Source organism: Impatiens glandulifera, unplaced genomic scaffold (genome assembly GCF_907164915.1).
Source record: "Impatiens glandulifera unplaced genomic scaffold, dImpGla2.1, whole genome shotgun sequence".
NCBI lineage: Eukaryota > Viridiplantae > Streptophyta > Magnoliopsida > Ericales > Balsaminaceae > Impatiens > Impatiens glandulifera.
In genome coordinates, this window is record NW_025919453.1 from 1 (window position 1) to 14,949 (window position 14,949).

General features: G+C 28.8%; 1 protein-coding gene across 2 annotated transcripts; it reads right to left on the bottom strand.

Annotated features, from left to right (window-relative positions):
* Positions 1 to 3,039: 3,039 nt before the first annotated feature.
* Positions 3,040 to 7,589, bottom strand: LOC124917942 (probable protein phosphatase 2C 5). 2 transcript variants are annotated; one of them, XM_047458208.1, is made up of 9 exons: positions 7,431 to 7,589; positions 6,912 to 7,233; positions 6,656 to 6,827; positions 6,355 to 6,572; positions 6,129 to 6,236; positions 5,784 to 5,909; positions 5,033 to 5,265; positions 3,429 to 3,670; positions 3,040 to 3,350 (listed from the first exon to the last, which is right to left on the bottom strand). In XM_047458208.1, exons 2-8 carry the CDS (start codon positions 7,125 to 7,127, stop codon positions 3,442 to 3,444), a joined length of 1,302 nt encoding a protein of 433 aa, XP_047314164.1. In that variant the 5' UTR covers positions 7,128 to 7,233; positions 7,431 to 7,589; the 3' UTR covers positions 3,040 to 3,350; positions 3,429 to 3,441. The 2 variants fall into 2 exon arrangements, with proteins under 2 accessions (XP_047314164.1, XP_047314163.1); XM_047458207.1 differs by having other exon boundaries at positions 3,040 to 3,670.
* Between the last annotated feature and the right edge of the window lie 7,360 nt (positions 7,590 to 14,949).

A 14,949-nucleotide genomic window follows, 5' to 3' on the forward strand; every position in this document is an offset into this window, starting at 1 on the left:
GATATTCAATTTAAGGTGTTCTAAGTGAGAATTCAACATGTAATCTTCATTTAAAGGTGTTTTAAAGTGAATCAAACCCGTGATATTCAATTTAAGTTGTTCTAAGTGAGAATTCAAACCCGTGATCTTCTCTATTTAAGGTGTTTAAGTAGATCAAACCCGTGATATTCAATTTTAAGGTGTTCTAAGTTAGAATCAAAAACCCACCAGTTTGACTATTTTAAAAGATTTTTTGAATCGGTTGAAACTATGAGATATCGAAACATATATTATAATTGAACTCTTATAACAGTTTATTAAGAATATATCAGATCTTTATATTTATATATGTGGCACTAACAGAACACCCAAGAATCTAATCTAAAATTGTCTACTTAGAATTGATTAGATGAGATAAGGAAAGTGAAAGATGAAAGAAAAAATAACAACAACAACAATTAATCAAGTGAAATAACTCCATTTTGATCATAAAGTGGAGCACCAGAAGATGTTAATTGGTTTACATCTAAACCCCATTAAAATTCTCTCTTGCATAGTTCACCATCATCTTCTTCTTCCACATGATGGATGATGATGATAGAACACCATTATTCCTCCTCAACTCTGTTTTCTCTTCCATTACTATTTCTCTAACCTTCTTATTCTTCACCACCACCACCACCCCTTTCTTCAACTCCGGCTCCGATTGATCTTCTTCACTTCGCCGGCGCCGCCAGTTCTTGCTCCGGCAAACAATATTTTCACCCACAGACTTCCTCTTGTTTCCCTCAACAATATCATTGTTCTTATTTGATGAGGGTTTTTCTCTATTACCATTATTGATCTTACTAAATGCTGTGTATATCTTTGATCCTAATTTATTCTTTAAAAAAAATGACCAAGCTTTCTTCTTCTTCTTCTTTGTCTTCTCTTTATGATCATGATCATGATCATTATGTTCTTCCTTGTGTTTGATCACAGAATGACTTCTTCTGAATTGGGTATTTTTGAAAGGAATTTTGATAGCTTCATTATCATCCTCTTTGGTTGCCCATTAATCAAATTTTGATGATGATTGAGTCTTTGTATGTTTCTTTAATTGAGAGAGTTGGATTAGTGGTGGTGATTAATTTAAGGGGATAAATTAGTAAAAATTGAGTCTTGTTTATCCCTTTTTTATCTCTAATAAATTTAAATCTTTAATCTTTTGACTGGAAGGAAGTGAAATGGTTAGTTAACTAATATTACAGAAAAAATAGGGTAAAATGCAAAGAAAAAAGGCAAATTAAACCATGATAAAAAAAATTGGTCTTTTGACTGTAGCTTGCAACTGTAAGGAAATGGTCAATTCACCTCCTAAATAAAATCATATTTTTAATTTTTAATAATTATAGATTTCTTTTAATTAACTTTGATAATGTATGATATCAATTCAAATTTAGAACAAACAGCAGTCTCCATAGGGGTGTTCATCGGTTCGGTTTCGGGTTATTCGAGTTTCTTAATTCGTTTTCTTCGAATTTTTTGCTTTTTTTGTCAATTCGAAAACCGAACCGAATTCGAATAAATTTTAATTAAACCGAACCGAATTCGAATTTTATATTCGGTTTGAACTTCGAATAATTCGAACCGAATTCGAATTTATATTCGGTTTGAACTTCGAATAATTCGAATTCAAACCGAATTCAATTTTCTTTTATTTTAAACTCAAAATAAAATGTACCAACCAAGAATTGAACCCGAGGTCTAAACCATAGTAGGGTACTTTTCTACCACTAGACCACTAGTGTTTTTGTTTTATTTTTTTCTTTTATTGTAAATCTTAATTCAAAATATTTTAGTTTGATTATTTTGAACTTATTCTTAAGTTAAGTTTGGAAGAATAAATAATAAAAAATGAATTCGGTTTTCGGTTTGGTTTTCGAGTTGAAACCCAAACTCGAAAACCAATTCGAAAACCGTATTTGAATTCGAATTGGTTGAAATTCGATTCGAAAACCGAAAATGAAATTCGAATTCGATTTATTCGAATTCGGTGAATTCGAATTCGTCGGTATATTCGGTTCAGACCAAATATTGAACACCCCTAGTCTCCATAACTTATAAGAAGGTTAATGTCTATTACTGAAAAATCTTCTTGTATACAAAAAAAAGAGGGAAATAAAATTTCCACAATGTTTTACTATAGGAAAATATGTTTAATGAATTGTATAACTCCCTTTAGTGCATCAAAGATGGAGAGACTTACATTTTTTTTTTTCGTCTAATTGAAAATGACATTGTGGTGCATCAAGGATGGCGGCCACCACATATTTGATATCTATCGAAATTGACATTGTCCCATTGAATTGATTACCCATTGCTCTAGTCTTGGTCACAACAGAGTTAGACATGAAATTATGACTAATCGAAAATGACATTGTCTCGTTGCTCTAGCCTTGGCCCAGAAATTATGACTAATCAAAAAAGACATTGTCTCATTGCTCTAATCTTGGCCACATTAGAGTTGAGACACCTAATTACAACCAATAACTCTAAGAAAGACATTTTCAAATAAATGTATTGATCCTTTCTAATCTAAATTATTAGGATAGAAGTGAAAGTCTTAGTTCAATTCTCACAAAGAACGCTTCTCACAAAGAACGCTGATTTGAAGGTAATCATACTAAATACCCTAGATAAACCCGGTCACAAGAAAACAATTTGAAGGTAATCATACTAAATACCCTAGATAAACCCGGGTCACAAGAAAACAATATTATACACTCGTTAGCGAGTCTAGCAACAACTAGGGTTAACCTATGGCCAGAAATTGACCTAGTATCCAAACAAAGTAACACATGTTCCAATGACAATTGCAAACATCATATAACATCATATGGGAACACAATATAATTGCCATACTAGAATCAGATTCTCTAATAAATATTTTGCATATTGAGATTAGAAAACATACTAAATACCCTATAATCCAACACAATGGGGTAGCATAATAATAAAACTCAGCACCGATTTGACTAATAAAGTAGAATATATACACTAAAAGAAAACACCCAATTCAGATATAAGAAGAAATAACACTATTATATATTGTGACAAATTAAAAATAATTCAACATTTCAGCAATCATACTAATACTACTATTACTATTCAGACAGAACACAGTCAGTCAGTCATCAAACTGTCTTTATCCTTTACTTTTGGCTTATAAAGACTTGCTGATAGAAAAAAAGAACAAACAAGAAGAAACCCACACAATACTTTGTTTTTTACTAGAATTCTGCAAAACACTTATAATCTATTAGTCTCTCGATACATGACCGATGGATGATGATGACACGCGCTATTATCGTACATCAATTACAACAAACCTTTCTCACAACAAACCATAAAAAAAGGTTAGAAGAAGAAGAAGAAGAAATTAATATGTTAGTATTTTTTACTTTTACCAGCAGCAATAGCTTATGCACTAGTCAATGTGGGAAGTCTCTTTCCTTCCATTGCATCTTTCTTCTTTCTACAATTTGTGCAGAAAAAGGGAACGCTGCCATCCCAAGTGGGTAACAAAACTGCGTCCGAATTCAAAGTTGTTAAACCATCAGTTGGAGGTTCATGATGATCCACCTGACAAACCGCACATCTCACTAGCCCTGAATCTGAGTCCTTGGGATCACTTCTTTTACCTCCTAACCTGCAATTGCCCATACCCAACCACTTTAAACAAATGAAATACAGAAATAGTTATTGAATTAAGTAGGTGGGATAATGAACTAGTTATTGAATTTGGTTTTATCTATTTCAAGCTTAGGCCATACTTAGTCTCATCTACATTTCTTCCACAAACCCTAGATATCTAGGATGTACGTTACAATTATTTGGAAACATTATTTTGGAGCTGGTGCTGGTCGAGAAAACTTCTTAGAAACACTTTCTTTGTCCAAACCCAGCACCAAACAAACACTTTCTTGGATATACTTGATAAGATAATGTTAAAACATAACTTAGTTAGACATCTATTTATATTCCGTCCAAACTCATATCTAGCTCTGAAAAGTGTTTCCAAATGGGACTGACTGACTCGAAAGAGGAACAACTATCTTTAACGGGGAGGCTGGGAAGCTCGTAGGAGTTCCATCGTATTTCGTAAAAGGAGCGCGCTAGTTTCTTTTATGGCGTTTATTTCCTTAAACCAGTTATCTCATATATTTTGCTAATGTTTGTTGTTGTTTCCTTTTGTACTAGGGTTTCCTTTTCGGGATTGGACTTCCCGTTCAAAAAACCTAGTTTAATGAAATTGCACCTTTAACTAAAGGAAGATGCAAGTAGACTTTATGATATCATCAGCCCACTTAACAATCGTAGGAAGACTTTATCCATTTCGTAGACATCTTTGAAGATAAGTGAGAGCGAGTTTGGCCTCTTTTTGGATCTTTGATGTGAGTACTTAGCTGGTGATTCTAATTTCAGGAGTAAGTGATTCTAATTTCAGGAGTAAGTGATGGTGCCGATTTGGTATTCGGAAAATTTTCACACATTTTACACACTTTTCATGCTGACTGCAATCAAAACAAGTTTCACTTTGACTATTTTCAAAAGTGATTATAATTGTGACTGTAATAGCGACAAATTAACACTTTTAAAAAAGACTCATTGTCTTTAATTCTTTCCATTTCTTCTCCCGCGACTTTTGATTTGCTTTTGGATGTTTAACTTTTAAACCGTGCTTCACTTTGTGTATTATATCTGCAGCTTAGCGTTTTGCTATAGTTTTAATGGAAGTCTCAACGTTTAAAAGAAAAAACTAAAGAAAGATGCAATCCTCAAGAAGAGGAGTTCCTGAGTATCCCCAAAACTCAAATCCTATCTAATCTCCTAATCCTAATATAAATAGTATTCTGAAAAAATTATCTGGCTAAGCATAATTATTTACTAACATAATCATCTCCTAATATTTGTATCATATATAGCTCTTGAAAATGCATATATCATATATTGATGTCTAGGAAAATTTTATTGACCTTTCAAATCAAAAGTAAAGCATCTAGAAAAATACCTTTCGTCGAGCATTGCTGAACCCTCCTCAAATAACTCTTCCACAGCACCAAGAGAAGAAAGCTTGTTTGTTCCCTTGTTTGCAGAGTTGTGATTTCTTTTCCCAAAGGCTAAAGAAGTGAGCAGATTTTGTTTCTTCCTTGGTGTTGCAGGCAAGACAGGATGATCAAACGGAATAATGTCAACGACAAGACAGGTTGTGTCATCCTTCAGCCCCTTAGACCTTAATGCCTCCTGATGATGATAATGATGGGTAATATATTTAAAAACCAAATAAAGGGAGTTATAAAGTGAAAAATAATATTCTTATTTCTTATGCCTAGGTTTATTTGAATAACCAGATAGTAGCAACATAATTTTGAATAACCAGATGGTAGCAACGTAATTTTGAATTATGGGTTCAGGACACTTTACAGGTAAAGAACTAATTGAGTTGAGGAATCAAACTGAATCAATTGTTTTAGAGATAGTTCTGCAAAGTGTTTTTGAGGATTTAAATATCTTCCTTTTTTGAAATTTTATTTTTCAAATAACTCCGTTTGACGTATCCTGTAGGTTATGAACAAGTGGGTTAATTGGGGTTATTTGAGTAAAAATATATTAGGGTATAAATAAATATATATATATATATATAGAATTTTAAATATATGGGTATATCAATATTTTGTTGATGATTTGAATCATTTATGATCAGATTGGAAATAGGTTATTTGGAAATAACATCAAACAAGCTCTTAGAATTAGAACATCACCTTGACCACCAGCTTTGCTGCAAGATCAGCAGGCAATCCTCTACAGGACTGGGCTGCCATGTCAGATGTTAACGCATCCCAAACACCATCAGATGCAATGATTAGTCTTCCGCCAGAGCTTGGCAACTGAAAATTTATTAAGATACCGTAAGAATGTGGAACGGATGCATAAGTGTCATGAAACCTTTCACAATGACCTCATTTGAAAACACTTATCGTACTATTTCTGTATCTGGATACGTCTCCACATACGAAACGTTTGTAAATAAATGTAATCAGATTCAGAAACAAAAGAAAATGTAATTGTTTCCAAATGGGGTCATGTGAGGCAAAAAAAATGCACACCTTCACTTGCTTAACATGAGGTATTGGCACAATAAATTCTCCGACATCTGTGTCACCAATAGACCTAGAAAGGCACAATCCTCCAGGCCAACATCGGAGCGGGCCAACCTAGAAGAAGCCAAACAAGTATCGTCAATGTAGAAGTTAGCACGAATGTTAATCAAGCAAGTGAAACAAATCGTAACTCTTTAGCAGAAAACAGAAACAAATAGTAGCTATTATTCACCTCACTGCCTCCAAAAACATTGAGTCTTCCAACTTCACCTCCACTTGCAGTGACCCGTTCCCTTTCTTCTACATTCTCTTCTAGTCTATGATCAACAGTCAATAAAGAAACTACACCGCCCTGTGTGTCCAATATGCATCGAGAATCCCCTACAGAGGCAACCGTCACAGTCCACCCATCTATAACAACAAATGTCACCGTAGTACCAGATGTCTCCCCTGTTATAGCCATCCAATCATAAGAGATGAACAAAGTAAGATAAAACCTTGGAGAATAAATGAAGAAAAACTACAATACATGCCTTTCTCCTGAAACTCAATATCCGTCTTCACAAAACCAGCAACAAGTGCCCGAGGAAGGACTTGAAGCCACTCTTCTCTATCAATCCCTTGAGGAATCGCGCTAAGGACATTGTTCAAAAGGTTTTCCTTTGTATATATCGCAGCAGATATACCGTTGTGACCATCTAAAATCTGTTAATCCAGAAAATACATCAACTTTTAAGAATCTGCTTAATGTCTAAAGCTCAACATGTAAGTAAATAGTAGATAAAGTACCCCAAATACTGAAAACGAGGTCGATGAATTGTCAGGAATCATCGGGCAATCAAGTTTAATCAAGAAATAATCCTCTCCTTTCTTCGCAAGAGCAGCCTGTCCATACTTAATTGTGGGTTTCTCAACCTTCTCATTCCTAAGTTCACGACCAATCAGAGTACCAAGAGGAACAAGAGGTAGTTTCTGCTTCATTTTCGTAATTTCAGTCTGGCTCATTATACTACACTACTTTATGAAACGAAATCCTTGATGTCTTCATCTGAAAACCCTAATTTATTTTTTCCCAGTAGCAAAAGTAAACATAATTCCATCACCGATTCACCTATTTTGATATGAAATATCAAATCAGAGTCAAATTTGAGTCAACTGAAATCAATCGGATGGATAAAAGAGATAATATATGTGTGTGTCATTACCAGATGAACATCAATTTGCATATATAATGTTGAAGAAACATAATCAATACTATATATATACATATAAGTAGTGTGTTAAATAAATGAGAAAAAGTAGACCTACAGTGAAGATATTGAAGTGCATTAATGGATCGAGTTGACCATAGAGCATATCTTCTTCTGGCACACCAGGGTTAATGAACTCGATCAGATTGCTGCTGCTACTGCTTCTGCTGAGAAATGTTGAGAGATTTAGAGAGAGAGAAAGAGAGAGATTTGTGAAAGAAACGCGGGCAGGAAAATAAAGAAAGGAGAGATTGGACAAAAACATTTGATAAGGACATTTGGGAAACAATAAAATAATAATAATTTTAAAAAGTGTATTTTAATGAGAATTGAAATTTAATTATATTATAATACCCATTTTTTTTTAAATATAGTTGTAAATAAAATTGAAAGACTTTTTTTCTTTATATATGTATTATATTTAGGGTGGACAATTGAGAGGTTATTTTTTTTTTTTTTTTGGGATAGAGGTTAGAGTCGGGTTGAGATCGGGTGTAAACACAAATATTATCTTAGTCCAATTTAAAGAATATGTGAATTAGGCAGCTATTCTAATTCGGAAATTATTTTACTACCATCTTCATTCCCTTATTTGGTTTCGGGGAATTCCTGTCCGGTACTGTCATATCATATTTTCTAAAAAAAATATTTGATAAAATTATATAAACTGGATTTTTAATATTATATGTATTATAATATAATGAAAATTTATATTATTAAAAATAATAATAAATAATATATATTAATGATGTTATATATTTAATTTTGTATATTAGTGTTCGGGGATAGTCAAGATAGAGACACAAATATTATTTACGTCCCAACTCAGTTGAACTACCACTAGAGAAAAACTGTTTTTAACGGGGCATTCAGATATGAACATGGTAAGGAATATAGTTGTTATCGTGATTAAAATCTAGATTATAGTGTGAATTTGGATTGTTTTGGTATCAAAATTATTATCTAGATTTATTGTGTGATTTTATTTTATTTAGGATATATGTTACTTTTTAGATTAATGTGAAGATTGTGTTAAGAAGATTATACCTTTTTTTAACAAATATAATTATAATTTGTTTTAAGTGATAATCTAGATAAGAAAAATGAAAATTCAAATTCAAATTAAGTCTTAAGCATATAATTAAAAGTTATTTAATTAGATATTTAATAGTTGATTACTTAAAATGTATTAAATTTAAGAAAGCTAAGATTGGTCAAGTGACAAATATCTTAAATAAAATACCAAGATTGTTATGAATATACAAAAATGTGATTATAATCTCCCAACATCAAACATAATGATTCATTATAAAAATGACATTTTCTCATTAATCTACAACTATTAAAAGATTGGGAAAAAATAATAATTACAAAATCAAACTAATCAAAAAAAAGACTATGAGAACTATCATGTTAACATCACATGTCATTTATTCGTAAACAAGGCAACAACATTAAAAAGAAAAACACAATCTCAATATAAACTCAAACAACACCTTCAAACGAGAAAAGATTGTCTACTGGATCATCCTCTATTTCTCTCACCGAAGGAGTAAAACAGTCATTTTTTTTTTTTAATTTAACTGTTTTACCCCTGCTGGTGAGAGTAATAGGAGTGTAAAAGGATGAGTGATCTCTTCCCTTCTCAAACATTCCCTTGTCATAAATCCGCTTCAACAATATAAAAAATGGGAGAGCGGAAAACATAAAATTCTAATGAAAACTGGTAACCTAAATCATAGAAGAAAGAGAAATATAAAAAATAAAAATAAAAACTCAAATGACCTTCCATACAAGTTCAATAATCATTTACAGGAAAAGAAAATTTCAATAAACAAATTTCTTATACACCTTTTTAAATAATAAAAAAATCAATTACAAAATTATACACCTTATATATTATTATTATCAATAATTATTTTTCACTATTGTTTTCTACTTAAACTCATATCTTCACAATATGATCGGTTATATTCCACTATCTCTGCGGCCTAACCAAACAAATGATACACAGTTAAAAATTAATTGACTTATGCAAAAAAAGAAAATTAAATAATATAAAAAATTATAATAATTTAATGTTAAAATTTTAAAATAATAACTAGTTTAATTAACTTAGTTATCTAGTTTATAACTTTAGGAATATAATTGTTTTTTAAAAAGAAATTAATTTTCATTAATTCAAACAAGGTGTTATATATCAAAAATTAAATTAAAAAGTAATGTCAACTAAATCAAATCTTTGTGTTAAATAACATAATATATTTACAATAATTAAAATTATAACGCTGAAGATTGAACAATCTTGTAATTTCTTTAGAGCGACTTCAAAGATTCATAACAATTTACATATATGTCGAAAGATAATTGACCATCTACATATATGGTCAAAAAAGTGAGAAACTCGTTATAATGGGAGAATACTTGTAAAAGGGCCTTTGACTAAAAGATCTTATTCGGTGACTCTTTATTAGAAAAATGAAAAATAATTTCAGATATGATAACTTCATCTTCTTTACTACTAAAAAGGGGACGAACACAAACTTGAAAAAACATCATCAACACAATCGGAGTATATGAGCAGCAAACGATCTACCGAATTCGGATCACAAAAATTCGAGATAAAAAATTTGATTCTTCTAAATAAAATGTTACATCAAACAAAATACAACATCAACTCAAATGTGAGTGGTGAAAAGAAAAATAAGACACCCACTGATACTAGAAAAGTCATTAAAAAGCCAAAATAAATGCATTTTCAACTCCTCTCAAACTTTTTTCCTAAATAACGACTTAGGGACTATAGTTATGAGTTTGAAATTTTGGGAATACTTTATTGTGACTATATGAAGTGGCTTATAAAAAATAGTTAAGGTTTATATAAAAAAAAACTAAAACTCTTCAAGAAAATTAAAAGTTTTTTTTCTTGGCTCCTCTAGTAATTGTTTAGCATCGGATTATATCTCGGTTTTATTTACACTACTCGCATGGTGAGTTATTGTTATGTTTTGTTCGATTCGACATCTTGTTTAGACGGATCAAAAGTTTTGTCCCGAATTTTTATAATCGGAATAAAATTATCAATAGTTGGTGGGTCATTTTGTTGTTCATACCCTCCAATAGTTTTGGTGATCATTTTTCGAATTCGTGTTCGTCCTTTTCTTAACAACAAAGCATATGAAGTTACCAAATTTGAAATTGTTTTTTATTTTTCCAATAATAAATTAGTGAAACTAATCTTTAAGTTGGTTGCTCTCTTACAATTATCCTTTAATTATTTTTATGGTTTCTCACTTTTTTTTTACTATCTATGTAGATGGTTAGTTATCTCCTAATATAATTTTTTTTGACATTGTTTACTAACATTCGGTCAATGACAATTTTTACTGTCGCTCAGAATATTTAGTAGATATTTTCCTGATATTATTTGATTGGTTTGTTTGGCTTGATCTACTTCATTATTCATTGTTACAGATTTTTTAAGTCACCTTTAGAAAAATTACATATTGTTTCCATCTCTTTTATTATAATTTTAGTTATTGCAAATATGTCATATTATTTAACACTTATATTTTTATTTAGTTGTTTTGATTTTGTGATATTATTTTACAATTTAATTTTTGATAATTAACTTTTTAATTGAATTAATGAAAATAAATTTCTTTTCGGTCTTACATAAATGTATAAGATATCATTCAGATCTAATATTTGCATAATCGATGAATCAACCCGTGAGTTTTACTTTTATTTTTTTAGAATTATACCAGCAAAGTTATAATTAAATTGAAAATAAAAATAAAAAGTAGAGTTATCGTAAATAAAAAATTATAATTACAAAATTGTAAGATAAATTTAAACTCACATAAACCGTAACATAAATTTTGTCCATCTATATATCATCACTAAGTTTTGGAATGATCTAAGAATTTATAAAAATGGGAAATATTTAATAAGTTTATTACTAAAATTGAGATTTTATTAAAAAAAATTATATCTTGAATAATAATATTATTATCATAATATTTAAAATTGTTAATAATATTATAATAATATTTATAATACAATGTTATAAATATTCCTATAATTGAAACATAAATTATTAGTACAAAATATCAAATTGTAGAAAAAATATATTTATGTACTTTTAAATAATTAAAATGATAAAATAAATAATTAAATAAGAGTGTATTAATATTATGAGATTAAATTCAAATAATCCTAGAAAAGAATATTTGTAGTATGACGTGGCCATGTGAGGAGAGGACCCACATGTATTTAGTGGGGTCCACTAACCATTCTGGAAAGCTGATTAGCGGGAGAGCCGGTTGATTGGCCGTGGTTCCTCTCATTCCCTCTCTATCTCTATATGTATACAAAAATATTTGAATTTTGAAATGGTACAAAATAATTTTAATATATATAAAATAAATATTTTGCAAAAGAATAAATCGAATAAACTAACTAGTGTCAAAAAAAAAAAATTAACAAATATTTTGAACATCAAAATTTATGATTGTTTTTGAATTGGTAAGTAACAATAAAAAATAACAAACACCCCCACCAAAATTTAGAAATATTTATTCAAATTATAAAAAATTGAGATAATAAATTCGATCTAATTAACTCTTAGAGACTTTGAGTAGTTGCTGAGAAATTTGTATTGATGCGATTAGGGCTGCAAATGAGCCGAGTCGAGCTCGAACATGCTTGAGCTCGAGCTCAACTCGATTAAGTATTTATTAGCTCGACTCAAACTCGAGCTCGAACGAGTTTATAAATTTGAGCTCGAGCTCGACTCAACTATTTACCTATAAGTTCGACTCGACGTGAAAAGCTCAAACTCAAGCTCAAACTCGAACTCAAACCAAATTTTATTTTCAAAATAAAAATATCAAATTTTTATACATATTCAACATTTAAAACGTAATATTTTAAAATTAAAATATAAAACAATTATAATTATTTAAAATTTCAAAAATATGATAATCCAAAAAGCATCAAACCACCGTTACTAATCAAAATTCCAAAATTAAAGTACAAAACTTCATAAATTGTTTAAACATTCAATATATTAATATTTTTTAGGTCACGTTCTTCAAACATAACATAAGTATTATCTGCATTTAATAATATAAAATTAATATAAAAAATATATGTTAAAACAAATAACTAAAATTTAACTTATTTTAAGAGTAAATACCAACCAAATTAAATTTAATAGGTTTTCTATTAGATATTATTATATATATTTAAGTTATTTTGGTACAAATATAACAAGAAACTATTAATTTATTTATAACAAGAATCTATTAATTTATTTATATATTATAATATATTATTAATCTTATAAATTTATATACTAACATTTTTTTATCTCTTCATAATATATACTCAACATTTTTTTTATCTTTTATTATATATAATACATTAATTTTTTTTTATCTCTTTTAATATTATATATAATATAATATTGTCTACCTTTTTTCTATCATCAATCTAACCCTAATATAAATTATAAACTATTATATATTTTTTTTCTATATTTATCCAATACTTTGATGCCCTTAAACTTATTTTGTTCTTGACTAATTGATCAATATATAGTATTTTCTATATAGATCAATAAAATATTGACTATCTATATAATCACAAAATTTTCATAATACAAAAAAATTAAGGTTATTTAAAAGTATAAACAATAACTATAGTAGAAATAAAAAGAAGAAGAAAATTGTGAAGACAGTAAAAATTGTGAAGACGGAAGAAAGAAGAATAAAAAGAGACCACTTATGATTGATACATTAGAAATTAGAGTTTTGTTTTATGACAATAAAATATAATAATGTGGATTATGGGCCTTCTATATGGGCTTTGAAAAGAGAGAGAAAATAAAAAAAAAAACATTATTTTAAATTTTAAATTTTAATATTAAATAAATATAGTATATATTATAAGGCTCGAAAAAAGTTTGACAAGTCATCGATCAAGCATTATATGAGCTTGAGCTCGACTCGAATATTAAACGAGTCGGCTCGAGCTCGGCTCAAACTCTATCAAAGTCAAGCTCAAGTCGAGCTTTGACGGAGCGGCTCGCGAGCAGCTCACGAGCGGATTGACTCATTTGCAGCCCTAAATTAGATGCTATTGATATAAAAGACCTATATATTTTGGTTACCATCCCAATTGTTTTTAGTAAATTATTTGGTTATAGAGAAATTGTTGAACTTTTACTTTTTATGATCTTAGTCGTTCGAATTATTAATATTTGAGGCCCACAAAATTAATTATTTTTCCTAAATGATAGGGAGAAATTATAAAAAATAAATTTAGAATATTTATTTCAAATATAAAAGTTTTTTTAAACCATTTCAATATATATAGTGGTAGTGTATACTGTATACACTTGAAATTGTCTAATACCTAGTTATTACAAGAAGCGATGGAATTTAAATAAATTAAATCCATTTTTTTTTTTCATTTTTATCTTCTTTTTCAAAACATAATCAGAAACAAAATACTTCAATAATATTTTATTTCATTTATTCATTACTCCTTTTCTTACTCTAAATAAATATAATATATTTTAAAATATATATTTATATATGATTTTTTCATCTACTTTACAATATAAATATATATATATATATATGAGATAATTAGTAAATATATATTAATAAATTAATAAATAAAGAGAGAAAGATAAAAAATAATTAGCGAATAGAAGAGAGAAAAATAACTTTTAATAATCACTATTTCACATTATTTGTTATAAAGTATATATACCAACAAACAAATGCTCAACAAATTTTCCTCTCCTTTGATTGTGAGATACTTTTAAAATGAGAAAAAACAAACTTTCAAAGATAACTTTTCAAGCATTATTGTCATATTTTTATAACAACTTATAATTAATGAATAAATAATTATATTTATGTTTTAATAAAATATTAATTTTAATTAAAAATTAATATCTCAAATAAAAAAAAAAGTTTTGACTTAAAAGAACGTGCCCTCAAGATTGAATACCTTAAGCAATTTTAGTTTCAAAATTCTTTAAAAAATAAATTTAGAGATATAAAATATTGTAGGGTTCAATTAATACAAAAAATAATTCAGCTTAGGTAGCCTCAACCTAGGATTTCTATTCTCAATAAAACACATTAATTTGGATAGTAATGACAATAAAATGATATACTAACTTTCATAGATAAATAAAAATAGAAATTAAAATTTAACAACAAAAAAAAAACTATCATAAAAAGAAATAAATGGGTTAATTTTGTGTAATTTAATGATAAAGTGGCTAAAAAATGACATAACAAATGAACAAGACATGGCTAAAAACAAGAAACAACACAACACATCCTTGTCAAACTCCACCTAATTTTCTTGAAGTTTAATCTCCATATTCATCAAAGTTGTTCAAACAAGAATATTAATGTCAATTAAGTTTGGTCGTTATCTTCTATTTCAGATTTTGGGAGATTTGGAACATTTATTACATGAGATCGTTGTTGTGTTACAAAGAAAAGAATTATTTAGGGTAAACTAATTACTTGGATTTTAATAACATGGTT

Bases quoted from the DNA above. Each gene is read 5' to 3' on its own strand.
- LOC124917942 (XM_047458208.1), bottom strand. From the start codon at position 7,127: ATGAGCCAGACTGAAATTACGAAAATGAAGCAGAAACTACCTCTTGTT. The intron at 6,573-6,655 runs GCATGTATTGTA...TGGCTATAACAG, and splicing joins TATTGAGTTTCAGGAGAAAG to GGGAGACATCTGGTACTACG. The intron at 3,671-5,032 runs GTATTTTTCTAG...GGGCAATTGCAG, and splicing joins TCAGCAATGCTCGACGAAAG to GTTAGGAGGTAAAAGAAGTG.